General features: G+C 36.0%; 1 protein-coding gene across 4 annotated transcripts; it reads right to left on the bottom strand.

Moving 5' to 3' along the window:
- Positions 1–443: 443 nt before the first annotated feature.
- On the bottom strand, positions 444–9295 carry LOC109038881 (sugar transporter SWEET1). 4 transcript variants are annotated; one of them, XM_019054123.2, is made up of 7 exons: positions 9155–9295; positions 7898–7989; positions 7136–7213; positions 6026–6149; positions 5223–5378; positions 4478–4597; positions 444–3331 (listed from the first exon to the last, which is right to left on the bottom strand). In XM_019054123.2, exons 2-7 carry the CDS (start codon positions 7972–7974, stop codon positions 3227–3229), a joined length of 660 nt encoding a protein of 219 aa, XP_018909668.1. In that variant the 5' UTR covers positions 7975–7989; positions 9155–9295; the 3' UTR covers positions 444–3226. The 4 variants fall into 4 exon arrangements, with proteins under 4 accessions (XP_018909668.1, XP_018909667.1, XP_018909669.1 ...); XM_019054122.2 differs by having other exon boundaries at positions 9231–9295; XM_019054124.2 differs by lacking the exon at positions 9155–9295 and adding an exon at positions 8753–8894.
- Between the last annotated feature and the right edge of the window lie 2925 nt (positions 9296–12220).

Here is a 12220-nt window from a genome sequence, read left to right as displayed (position 1 = left end):
GTTAGGGAGCTAGTTTAGGGCTGCCCAAAAGCAACCATAAAAAAAAGACACAGTGGTGAAAAAACATAACTCAGCTTGGAGCAGATGGAAGGTTTTTCTCATTTGTATAGATGGACTAGTTTCGCGTGATTTGATTCCAAGTGGGAATAACGTTATGTTCAAGTCTATTTGCAGGAAAGGCAAAAACTCCAACTGCCTGTGGCTTTTGGTAGTTTTCGCCAGTGCTCCTCTCTGTCACTGCCTGCATGTGTCCTCTTTCTCCTCTCTGCTCATTGTACGCATCTCTATCAAACATATTTTAGTAGTCCTAGACTTTCAGGTATGTATATTTGAAAAGTTCGCCGTGAAAATAGACTGCTTTAAATGTGTCCAATTCAAGAGAGACCCATACTGACTTCAACACGTGCAAAAAAGTGGGTAGTCAAACATAAAAAAGAAACATGTGAACTGAAAATAAATTTTGTTTATTTTGTTTTTTAAAATAATAAGAGGCGATAATAATAATAAAAAACGTTCATATGGCATAGAGGGAAAATAAATTGAGTTAACTCATCTGGGTCTCATAACACATCAAAAATCTCAGTTATACCAAATTGGGATCATGAAGTAAAGCAAAACAAATTTTTAAGAAAATAGCGATTGATTATGCTCATAGAACAACAAGTATCTTAAAATAAAATCAAACATTACTCGTACACTTTTTTGTCCAGTATTCCTGCATTAGCATGTAACTTGAGCTCTTAAAGACATTTTTTATCCTTGAAAAATTGGACTTCATTTTGTAATAAGGGAGGTATTTCTGGCTCATCCATAAAAGCACCTAACTACATAGAGAAAATATTGGCATAAATATCATTTCTACATTGAGTCGATATTAGTAACTCCTTATTTCATGATGCAGTCTGTTTGTCCATTTAAATGAATGGTCAAAGAAATCTGAACATGTCTCTCACGTAGGTAGTAGTATGTTAAATGATCACAGTAAAATGGGAATTTGAAAATAACATTTTCAACTTAACTTAGAATTTTTTAACTACATGATTTTATAATACTTAAAATCTATATAAATTAGGTACCTCTAAATATTGTCAAACTTTTAAAGGTAGACCATTAGGCAAGTTTATGCTAACCTGCTGTGGAAAAATGCCTTGTGAATCTTCAGGTATTACCAAATTTTTTCTGGTACAATTCGAATTTCCTAAACAAAAGCTTCTTAATTTTATTGTTTGAATTCCTTGGAGAATTCTGACTGCAAATTATTCTTGGTTGCCACAAAAATTTCAAAGAAAAATATGAATACCTAATTTTCTTAAAAATCATTACAATTATAAGGAAATTTGACAATTCACAAAAGCTTACACTGGGTTTTCCCTCGGCGCGGCAGCAAGACCAAGGAAACCAATCAATATCGGTTAGTATTATTGAAAGAGTATAAACATTAAGATGACGAATTTTTAAGTAGATTGTAAGTCATTTTTAGAGTAATGAAAAAGTTACTTTTTCATGAAAACTTTTGGCTGAGGAATATATGTAATATATTTATATTTTTACTCAAAATACATTACTAGGTCCAGCGTAATTAGCCTAAGCAGCTGATCGCCTTCCATCAAACTAATTAAAATGGAAAAATGCAGACAACATTTTACATTCAACTTTCTTCTATGTTGCAACATTCAAAACTGTCTGATAATGTTTCAATTTTTACTCGGGTGTTGACAAATAAATACAGAACATAAAACATTTATTTGTCTATATTTGGGACTCATTTTCATCTGAAGATATTTATAAAAACCAACTTCTTAACAAACCAACTGTTATTGCAGCATGAGGTAGATTTAAATACGTTTGCTCATATGGAAAATACAATGAAAAAAGAGAGAAGTTAAGAGGGGGGAGGGAGATTCCAGCCCCCGCTCCCTCCTAGTTCCACCCATGTCACTGACCAAAAATCGTTTTCTCTTCTCCTTATAAATTTCATGCACATTCTTGCACTCTGATCTAAAATATATTTTCTACACACCCACAGAAAAAAATACGAATTATAAAAATAGAGGGGTATAACTACTCTCAAATGAGGCAAGACTTAAGTAGAAAGGACTTTGCAAGAAAAATATGATTGGCGATGGCACAAAGTATACATCAAATTTAATTTTACAGGCAAACTAAAGAGGACCACAGACTAATGCACACTGGCAATCTTAAAACACATCTTTTGAAGCAAAGTATACTTTATTACTTTAGATAAATTTCTACTGAGGTAAGAGTTTAAACCTAAGTTAACTTGCTTCAGCGATTATTTAGCTATTGCTCAGGCAACAAATGACAACAAAACACTTCTTCTAGGCAAAGAAATTGAGGTAAAGGGGTTAAAAGTTGAAAATCTGCAAGGTGTTCGAGTACAAAATATTTTTCCTGCTTGACTGGACTCTTTAAAATCCGAACCATTACAAGTGGTTACTACCTATCTAGCTACTGAATCTGAGCTCCTTAGCAAGGTTATCGTGCTAGGTTCAAAAGAATTCTTGTATTGTTCAAAGATTTATTATTGATGCATTTAGAGGGTTCCCTAAAGTTTCAACTATGCGCAGCGCAGCCAGAAATCTTTATGGGTGGAGGATGAGACAACTCTGAATCCCTAAGAAACCTCTGCAACATTTCTAATATTTTTTCGGCGTCTTTCAAAACTTCATTGGAGGTGAACTAGCTTCAGATACATTGGAAGTTGTTTACTTCTGACAGCCATCAGAGGAGGGTATTGACTTTTGATATCTGCACCCAGTGATGGCACGGTGTTGTCTTCGCACCCGGTCAAGCCTTGATCACTATTCTGTTGTGCTAAGGAAGAACGCTTTATGAGCCTTGAGACATTGCCATGTTTCTTTCAATAAGGTACGGAAAGTAAACAACTGCTGACTTATCTGATGCAAGTTCTATCTCCATTCAAAGTTCTATCTTCAAACTGACCAGACCAGACAAATTTAAACTGATCTTACATGAGAAAAAAAATTAGATTCAAGCACTTGTATGAGGTGAAATTTCTAATAATCGATAAAAAAATAAGTCTAATAGCAGACATAACACATACAACATTAAAAAAATATAACCATTTCTTAACAAGGAGAATTCTTGGAATCACAACTGCTTCAAAAGCACCAACAAATGAGTGGTAACATCAGGGACTTGGGCGCACAATCATTTAGCAACAAGAGAACGTCTTGACTGCTGATTATTCAGCCTTTTTAGCTTTATCCTTACTGTCATCTCTGGCGGGGTAGATAATGCAAAGGATGAGCTGACCAAGACACAGGAGGAAGGCAACAGCGTTCTGGAACTGATTTCAAATGATTCTAGATTAAATTTTAGCGAAATTATTGATTCAATGAATTACAGGACAAGGTACGAATTTAAGTACTCTAATATATATTTCCTCCTCATTTCACATAGAACTCACTTTGCACAACGGAAAGTACTGAAATTAACTCCTAACCAAAATATTAAGTTTCTTATTCAGTACTGGACACAAAAAATTGAATTTTCTGCCCATCAGAAAAATCAGAATCTACATTAATCAAACCGCAAACTAATATGGTTTTGGCAAGCTTCTCAATAAAAAAATGTTCCTTCCACACCCTGTGTTGTTGAAAGTGGATGATGAAGTGCAAAAGCTGAGCCATATTTTCTTACCGCAGAAACTGTTATGTAAAAGTTTGAGTAACATTGAGTGTGTAGTTTAACTCAAGTAGATTATGGTTATTTTTAAGAGCGGGAAGTTTGAATTAATCTTTTAAGGACATCAATATCTTAATTGGGAATTACTTTCAATAATTTTGTTGTACAAATCATATTCTTTGTGAAATTGTGATGAAAAAGGAGTGGATCGTTAACTCAGGAACAATACTGTCTTTGAGTCATTTGATACCCTGAGCAAGAGACAGATATTACTGAATATACTTCAAAAAAATAATATTATTGAGAATTTTGCTTCCGCGGACCAATGTCTCTGTTTTCACTGACTTTTGCAACTGAAAAAAAAGATGAAAAATCTGAGCAAATTCCTAAAAATATGAATCAAAGTTGAAATGCATTTGAAATACAGTCCTGTATTTTTATTCATCCATGGTCTAAAATGAAGTTTTTTGGCTTAAAACTGTTCTGAAGTGTTTCGGTTGCATTTTATTTTAATCCTATTTTTATCATAATTGCATCTTGGAGTCCATGTGAAATAAATTTACGCACTTTTAAACAACGACATAAGATCCACATTCTTGATCCTTGCATTTACTTTTAATGCTAAATTGAAGACAATTGATCTACTGTCGTACTCTAAAAATGTGTAAATGTGTTTGGCGTGGACTCTAAACAATGAATGTGTGTCAATAGGACGGCATTCTCTTTCATGCATTGAGCTGATCCGGGCCTGATTCCTTGACTGGCTGAAAAGTGAATGAAACATGAACATATAAATTGAATTACCTACCTGCACAAATATGTTTTCGATGATTATTCCATAAAGAAGCCACAATGATGTGACGAATAGTGAAGAAACAATGAGTGGGAATGGTAGTGAAGCTGAGTTTTTGGTGCGAATTATTTCACCCTACAAAAGTAAACGAAAAAAAATTAGCTTAACTTAACAAAAAAACCTGTGTTATAAGGAGAGTAGTTAAAAAAGGATACAAACAATGATATCTAAGCTGTGTCATTATTAACTTGCAAAACACTATCATATATACGTTGACTTTGACCACACAAATAACAAGATACTTAAAAAAATCTTTTTCCACTGTACTTTTACCCATTTAGAAAAGTTGGGGATAAAAATATAAGGATGTATAAAATGGTGTCAAAAATGTAAGTAGGCTGTCAATCTAAATTTTATGATTAATTCATAGAATTATTAGAAAGAAGGATAGATGTTTATTTCTTCTTAACAGATAAAATGGAGCGACTCTGGTACCTGGAGCGAGGCAAAAAGTGAAACTATATGATAAACAGCAATATGTGTGACATATCCCTACTTTGACTACATAAGTTTGGCAAGAAAAAGTGAACATTTCTTCATGGGGAAAATAATGGCACAAACTCACGCTGTTTCTAGAATTAGTCTTAAATAGTGGTTCCTTATTGCAAAATATAGTGCAGTTGTACTGGATACATTCTTCAAGACCTCGTTCAATTAAAGTCTACTTAAAAACGAAATTAGAGTGGCTAAAATTACTTACCAACGATAAAAGAGGAGCAGATATTAACGCAAACATAATGGAGGTGGTGATAAGACCAAACCTAAATTCAACTTTATGCTCGTATTCCCATTGAGCGTAACCAATTAAAACAGCAACAAAAGTGGCAGCTTTTCCAAGTGTCAACCATAACTGCCCCTGCAAAAAGATAAATGAAAAAATAGTGGTGATGCATTATCATAATTTTTTGCTGGCATAATTAAACGACTACCAAGCCAGCCGTTGACCGCCGCTGCGCGGTCAGCAGCCTCTGGAGGGAGGTTCCTCAGGTAGGTATACTGAGAAAAATATCCACCTCATCACTATTAATATTATTTTTTCAAGTATTTCAAGCCAGCTCAGAACAAAACCGGGGCAAAGTAAAGAGGGGCACTTGAGATCAGATTTCCTTTTGCCGTGCATGGATTCCTGCACCCATTTACATATTCACACAGGCACAGAGAGTCAATATTGCTTCATTACTCTCTTGTCCAAGGTACTACTGTCTTCCATTTTTTTTATAATCTCTCTAGACCATTCTTCTTAAAATTCTTGCAAGAGACAATGTTGCTTAGTTTTCCCTAAAAAATAAAGTTCAGAGAAGAAATTTTCAATAACGTGACTCTTAAGATCCCTTTTTTCCTTGGGTCATTATTTATTCACTTCCATAAGTTGCCCAAAATATATTGCAGTATTGAATTTAAAAACGGGAGCATCTTCCATGCCTTAATGCACTTTTTAATTGGAGGTCTAAAATATTTTGTAAGAGAGGGAGAGGAAAAATAAATAAATCTACAATAATTTACCCTCTCAGTCGAATAATGATAGTAGATAGAGAAGTATATCAGATTCAAAATAAATCCAAAAACATTGACGGGGATCATTGCTGGATCTTTGAGAATCAGTCCATGCTGCAGCATGAGTATGGACCTAAAAATAAAAATTCCGAGATCAGCACAAATACAGAAAAGAAAGAGATCCAGAGTTCAGGAAAAACATCAGGTGTAAAAATCTTGATTTTTACCCTGATAAACAGAGAATTCAAGAAAAATTGGTGGTGAAATAAATTATGACAAACTCAGACTCTGAGGATGAAAAGCAAATAAACTTCATGAAACAGCCAAACACTAAAATTACTCGTCCATGGTCATCAGCAAGGGGTCCTCTGTATTTATGTACATAGAAAACTGAAGGAGTAAAATATTTGAATTGGGCAATTATCGAATTTTACCCTGGGGCTTCAAGAGACAAGGATTACATTTACCCTGAAATGGTGTTGGTGTAACGGAGAAATCATCAATGGGCCTTTTGTTCAAATCATATCAAAATAAAAGTGATTCTCCAGTAATTTGAACAGTGGCTGAGTAATTAAAATCATAACAAAAAAACATATTGAAGGTGAAACTAACCGAGTACGTATTTTAGAAAACTCTATTTTTCGGGAGTAGAAACAAACGACCCATGTTTATCTTTGATCATAGAGAGCTAGTCATTTTCGGAGACAGCAATAAGATGCTCTTCTACATTGCATTAAATGATCCAAATTTGAAAACAGCATCTGAATATTAATTAAGTATATTGTCACCATAATATCATTTTAAAAATAGAAGAAAGGGACTTCTGAATTAAGATAGAAGTCATCAATATGAAGAACAATTCATTTTCATGAAAAAAAAGGGTTCCAAAGTGCTGGCCTCCCGTGATGTAGTGGTTGTAGCACTCGTCAAATGACCTGGAGGTTCCAGGTGCGATTCCCAGCCAGGTGACTTGAGTTTGATGGTCTCAAGTAATGGTCACCTGGGGCTGGGTGCAAAGAGATTGGGGGATCAAGCACGGGATTAGCCATGAGAGCTATTTGAAAATTGGTTTTTTAAAAAAAATAGAGGAAGTAAATAGGAGTGAATCTTGATACTTACATGCTCATACCACCAATAAAAGGCATCGGATCAACATTTTCTGTGCTTCCTTTCTTTATCACAGTTTTGCAAATAAACCTGTGGACCAAAAAACAGGGAATATTCAGTTATATTCTTAAGTTGAGTCTTTGAACCATGATATGGGATATAAAGCCTGTTTTGCAAACGTGTTCACCATTCACAGTAATGTCAAGTCATGTATTTATGCCATATTGTCACAGATTATATACGCATTTGCTGCACAATAAACAAAATCATAATCTTTTGGCAGTTCCTTATGTGGAAACTGTCCTGTTCTGCCCGCTTACTTCAAATCTCTCTTCCTGCCACAAATGGATAATTTTTGCTAGCTCTCTCAAGCAGTTCCTTGTAATAGGGAGTCTGAACTACCAATCAATAAGCTGGTTCATCAGCCTTTATCACATCTCCGCCCTTTCTATTGACAATGTGAGTGAGTTAGTTGAAATCCACTTTTTTCCGAGGTAGACTTGTGTCCATCTATGTGAGTGAGTTATGGTAGCCTGCTGGCAGCTTCAAGCCAACCAAGTAATTTTCCTTTGATTCTTTTTCGTTGGATAAGCCACCACAGCTTATCTCACCAAATCCTCGAGTTTTTGTGTTGTAAAATTTGAGCCAAGGGGCTGAAACTAAGAGAAAATATCAAAAATTGATAAAGAATTGTTCCATTGTTCCTAAGTGATTATCATGAACATATTTTTTCTGAACATGTGGAGAGAGAGAGAAAGTAAAAGTAGAACTTACGCGGGTGCAAAAAAAGATGCTACTGTAACAATTCCAGCAGTGCTCCCAACTAGAGCTTCATAATCTTTCAAAGGCATGTTTGCAATGGTATTCTGGAAGGAAGAAACAAAGTACTCATAGGTTAATGATTAACAATATTTCATTCTCTGTTGTCACATACATGATACAAAGATGTGCATGAACTCTCTATGGACACTTTTTGGAATGATCCAAACTGAAAGTGAGTTTGCTTAGGCAGACTGAGGATGCTTGCCTCTACAACATCACTATCATCGAGGTTTAGAATTAGTTGGTATGATGGGCTGCATGAATAATCTAATCAACCTCAGTGCCTTGGAACTTTGACTTGATTTCTTTACAGAAACATAATATCCTTGATTTCTAGAGCTGACTTAATCGGACTATTTTTTTTGTAAATCGATGGTTAAAGTGCAAGATCACATACCTCCATTTGCAATCTTGTAGACTTCTAGTCATACTTTTTTTTTCCTAGGAAAACTGGTCAATATAATTTCTTAAGAACTGTCTTGATTTTTCTTCTCCATTAGTAGAATGTTTGATATAAATTTCAAGCTAAAAAGTTGGCTTATTCATCTTTGAAAATATAATCCAGGAGCTGAGATTTTGAAACACCGCAATGGAGATAGGTGGTGCCGCTTTTAAACCATTGAAATATTCTGCTTGGGGCCAAGGAGAGGAGAGGGACCAAAAACATAACCTTGAGAATATCAGCCCATCAGTGCTTAAACCAGCCACATTTGGTTGTTTCTTTGAAGTGTGAACAAGATAAATCAGTCCAAAATTAAGTACCCAACATATTAATTGGCCCACTAGAATTTTCCCCAGTGTTCCTACCTGCCTTCCCCCAACTGTCTGAAACACTCTGAAAATTGAGCCTGGGTTTGTCTAGTTGATCAATGACTGACAATTCACGATCACTGCTCCTAGAGAGAAGAGCACTGTGTATGATTTAAACTGGGTGTACAGCAGAATCGACCTCAAATGCAAACTAGAAACTGAGCTCATTGAAATCTTTAACACGTGAAATCAGGTGGCCGTATCGATTAGGAGATCAGAATTTTCAGAAAATCACTTAGATTTTGAGTGTAAGAACATTGAGTTGAAATGAAGCACTTATGCACTGAAAATATTGCTATCCACATCTGAAAACTTAGGTCAGGTAGATAAATTTGTGCCCAAGTGAAATTAATGTGTGCTTCGAAGAGGAAGATGATTAAAATCCGAACGATTACTTACCTCAGTTTATGATGAAATTTTAGAGGAAAAATTGACTAGAATATAAAAGTAAAAGCAAATTTAGATGAAAATTTACCTCAACTGATAAGGCGGGTACTTGAATCCTCTTCACTTGATTATTTGATTAGAAACATAGAGTACAATAGAGTCGCAAAGTACTGGATCGCCGATGAAGTCACTTTTCGAGGCTGTTTTGTCCAGTTCTCCGGAGACTAGTGTGCGGCGACTAGCGATGACGCATACGCAGAGACTCGCGCTCAGCGCTCCCCACTCCCGACAGTCCCGACTCGGCTCCGTTCGTCGTCGGCTAGACACACACTGAACCTGAACCAGCTAAAATAAGTAGGCCGGTAATAAGTCTGAAATTGAGTCCATATATGAATATTATCTCGGGGTAACATACATTAATGGATTAATAACTCAGAATATAAGCTCGACCATGATTTGGAGGGTTGTTGAGATTAGGTATTCATTCAATTTTAAAGATGAACGTAAAATGATTAAACATCTACTGTCATTTTTCCAACTGTTGCTCAGAAAGTCAGTAAAGGCTTTTCTAGTGAAGATGAAGCCTCCGCTTATATACTGTGGAAAAATTGAACATACACAGGATAAAAGAGTAATACCTAATAATTTATTGAATCAATTCATAGTGGAAAAATGAAGTATAGCTTGTGAAAATGGCGCCAACATGAAATTCAAGTTCAATCGAAAATATGCGCATAAACAGCGCCAAAATCGGAAACTTTGATTTCCCGCGAAAGTCGGGTTACAGCGCCCGCATAAACCCGACGGAGGAAACTTGCATTACAAACTCGGGTTTCGTGAAACCCCGGTTTCGAGCCTCGCATAAACGTAGCTACTGAACCAGCTAAAATAAGTAGGCCGGTAATAAGTCTGAAATTGAGTCCATAAATGAATATTATCTCGGAGTAACATACATTAATGGATTCATTATGGCTTTGAATATCTATTTCAAGCAAAATTTGCACAAATTAATACCGATGGAATTAAAAAAAGTCGAAAAAACACAAGCAGTCGTTGATTTCTCCATAAGCCACCGTGTAAAAAAATGCCGGTTGGTTCACACTTGGTATAAGTCAGAAATTAAATTCCTATATGAATTTTATCCAGGAGTAATATACATCAATGGATTCATTATGGCTTTGACTACCTTTAAATAGCAAAATTTGCAAAAATTAATGCTGATTGAATTATAAAATACCTAAAAACCACAAGCAGTTCTTGATTTCTCCATAAGCCGCCGTGTTACAAAATGCCGTTGGGTTCACAAATGGTTCACTATTTTCGGAGCACACGCGGCTCGGAAACGCCTGTTCATGGATTGGCTTCATCGGCGATCCAGTACTTTGCGACTCTATTGTACTCTATGATTAGAAACCTGTGTATCCAAAACAATGACATAACCTCAACTATCGGTTCAACTGTGTTGCCAAGAGGTGCATTTTATAAAATACTCGATAGTGCTTTGCCTTGAAAAAATAGAGACGGAAAGTTTCATGAAATTTATTCCTTGGGCATTTTTGAATTTTTTAAATTTTGGGGATGTACTTAGGAGGCAAAGACACTCATAAAAGCAGTGCTACCTCAATTTTGAAATTATTCATCTTCCCGCTCCTCTCCCACATAGATCCCTAATCCGCTTCTGCAGGCATGCTAGGGAGTATCTTTTCTTAATAAAGACGCGTAAACTTATGCATCGACATATGCTTTATCAAAAAAGTATTTGAAACAACAGACCAAAAACACGATTTTTCAAAGAGTGAAAAAAACTTCCCAACTTCCTTCCAGTTGACAATACAAATGTAAAGGAAAAGGAGAAACCCTCGGCGCGCGGCGGTCGGCATGTAGGTAACACATATTAGCGCCTACAAGACTGCATGAATACTTCACACATTGCGTCAAACAGTGCGGTCGCTGCGGTCAGCAGCGGGCGGCATGAAACACATAGCGCCTACAAGACTGGATGAATACCTCACGCATTACGTCAAACACAGTATGCGGTCAGCGCGGCGCGGCGGCGGAAGTTACAGTTATTAAACCACATTTATGTTTGTTCTTTCATAATTTTTTCGTTCATTTCATATAAATGGAAGGCCTTGTCCACACAGAGATAGGTTTACGGAACTTAACTTTTGCGCCAAGTTCCGTGAACTTTTGCTAGTAGTGTTGACAGGGCTTTCGCAAAAAATATGTCCAACACGAGTAAACGCGTCTTATGAACCCCTCACCCTCCGGCACGTTCACTTGATGGTTTTTATTGATGTTTCAAAACAAATGAGAAGGGGCCAGCAAATTACAGGCGGCCCAGGGGCGGCAAGTAGCAAACCCGGCCCTGCCCCCCATTTTAAACCATTATTACAGTCAAACGTTCAATTAAACATAATAAAGGAAGAGAAAATCGGAAGTGGAATATAAAAACTTGAAGAAGCAAGTTAAAACCGGAAGCTACAGGCCAAACCCGGTGATAGAAAGTGAAAACCGGAAATGGGAGGAAAAATCCTAAGTAGGATGGTAAAAATCGTAAATAAGAAGAGAAGTTAAAACCTGGAAGTGGAAAGTAGAACCGGCAATAGGGAGTGAAAACCGGAAATGCGAAGTGAAAACCGGAAATGGAAAGTGAAAACTGGAAACTAAAGGTCATTCGGAAGTAGGAATGGAAAACTACAAGTTGAAGGAGAAAACCGGAAAAAAAAGAAGTGAAAATCGGAAGTAAGAAGTAAAATCCTGAAGCCAATGTTGAAAACTGGAAGAATCTGGTCTTTGGGAAGAACGCCGTGTAATATTTCAGATATCGCCAAACTTCCTTTTATGAAAAATGAATTTTCATGGTATGTACTCGTAGTTAGTAAATATTTTCCTTCCGAATTGTGAGAAAATTTTACTCACATATAAGTTTGAAAACTTTGGATAATTTAAAGAGAAAAATATTCAGAATTTTCCTCAAAAATAAATATTTTATCGCTGGAACTTTTGCAACGTTTGAATGTTCATACGGTGGCTTAAACCTCATCTCAAACAAATTATCTCTCTCACTCTAAAACC

The sequence above is a fragment of the Bemisia tabaci genome, chromosome 1, assembly GCF_918797505.1.
Source record: "Bemisia tabaci chromosome 1, PGI_BMITA_v3".
NCBI classification, from domain to species: Eukaryota; Metazoa; Arthropoda; class Insecta; order Hemiptera; family Aleyrodidae; genus Bemisia; species Bemisia tabaci.
The sequence above is the reverse complement of the archived record's forward strand: the minus strand, read 5'-3'. Positions and strand labels throughout refer to the sequence as shown.

What these genes read in the sequence shown, in the direction of transcription:
- LOC109038881 (XM_072301650.1), bottom strand. An exon ending in GCATCTTTTTTTGCACCCGC is followed by an intron (nt 7,214 to 7,897) that starts GTAAGTTCTACT and finishes TTTGGTCCACAG; the next exon opens with GTTTATTTGCAAAACTGTGA. An exon ending in ATCATTATTCGACTGAGAGG is followed by an intron (nt 5,379 to 6,025) that starts GTAAATTATTGT and finishes ATCTTTTTGCAG; the next exon opens with GGGCAGTTATGGTTGACACT.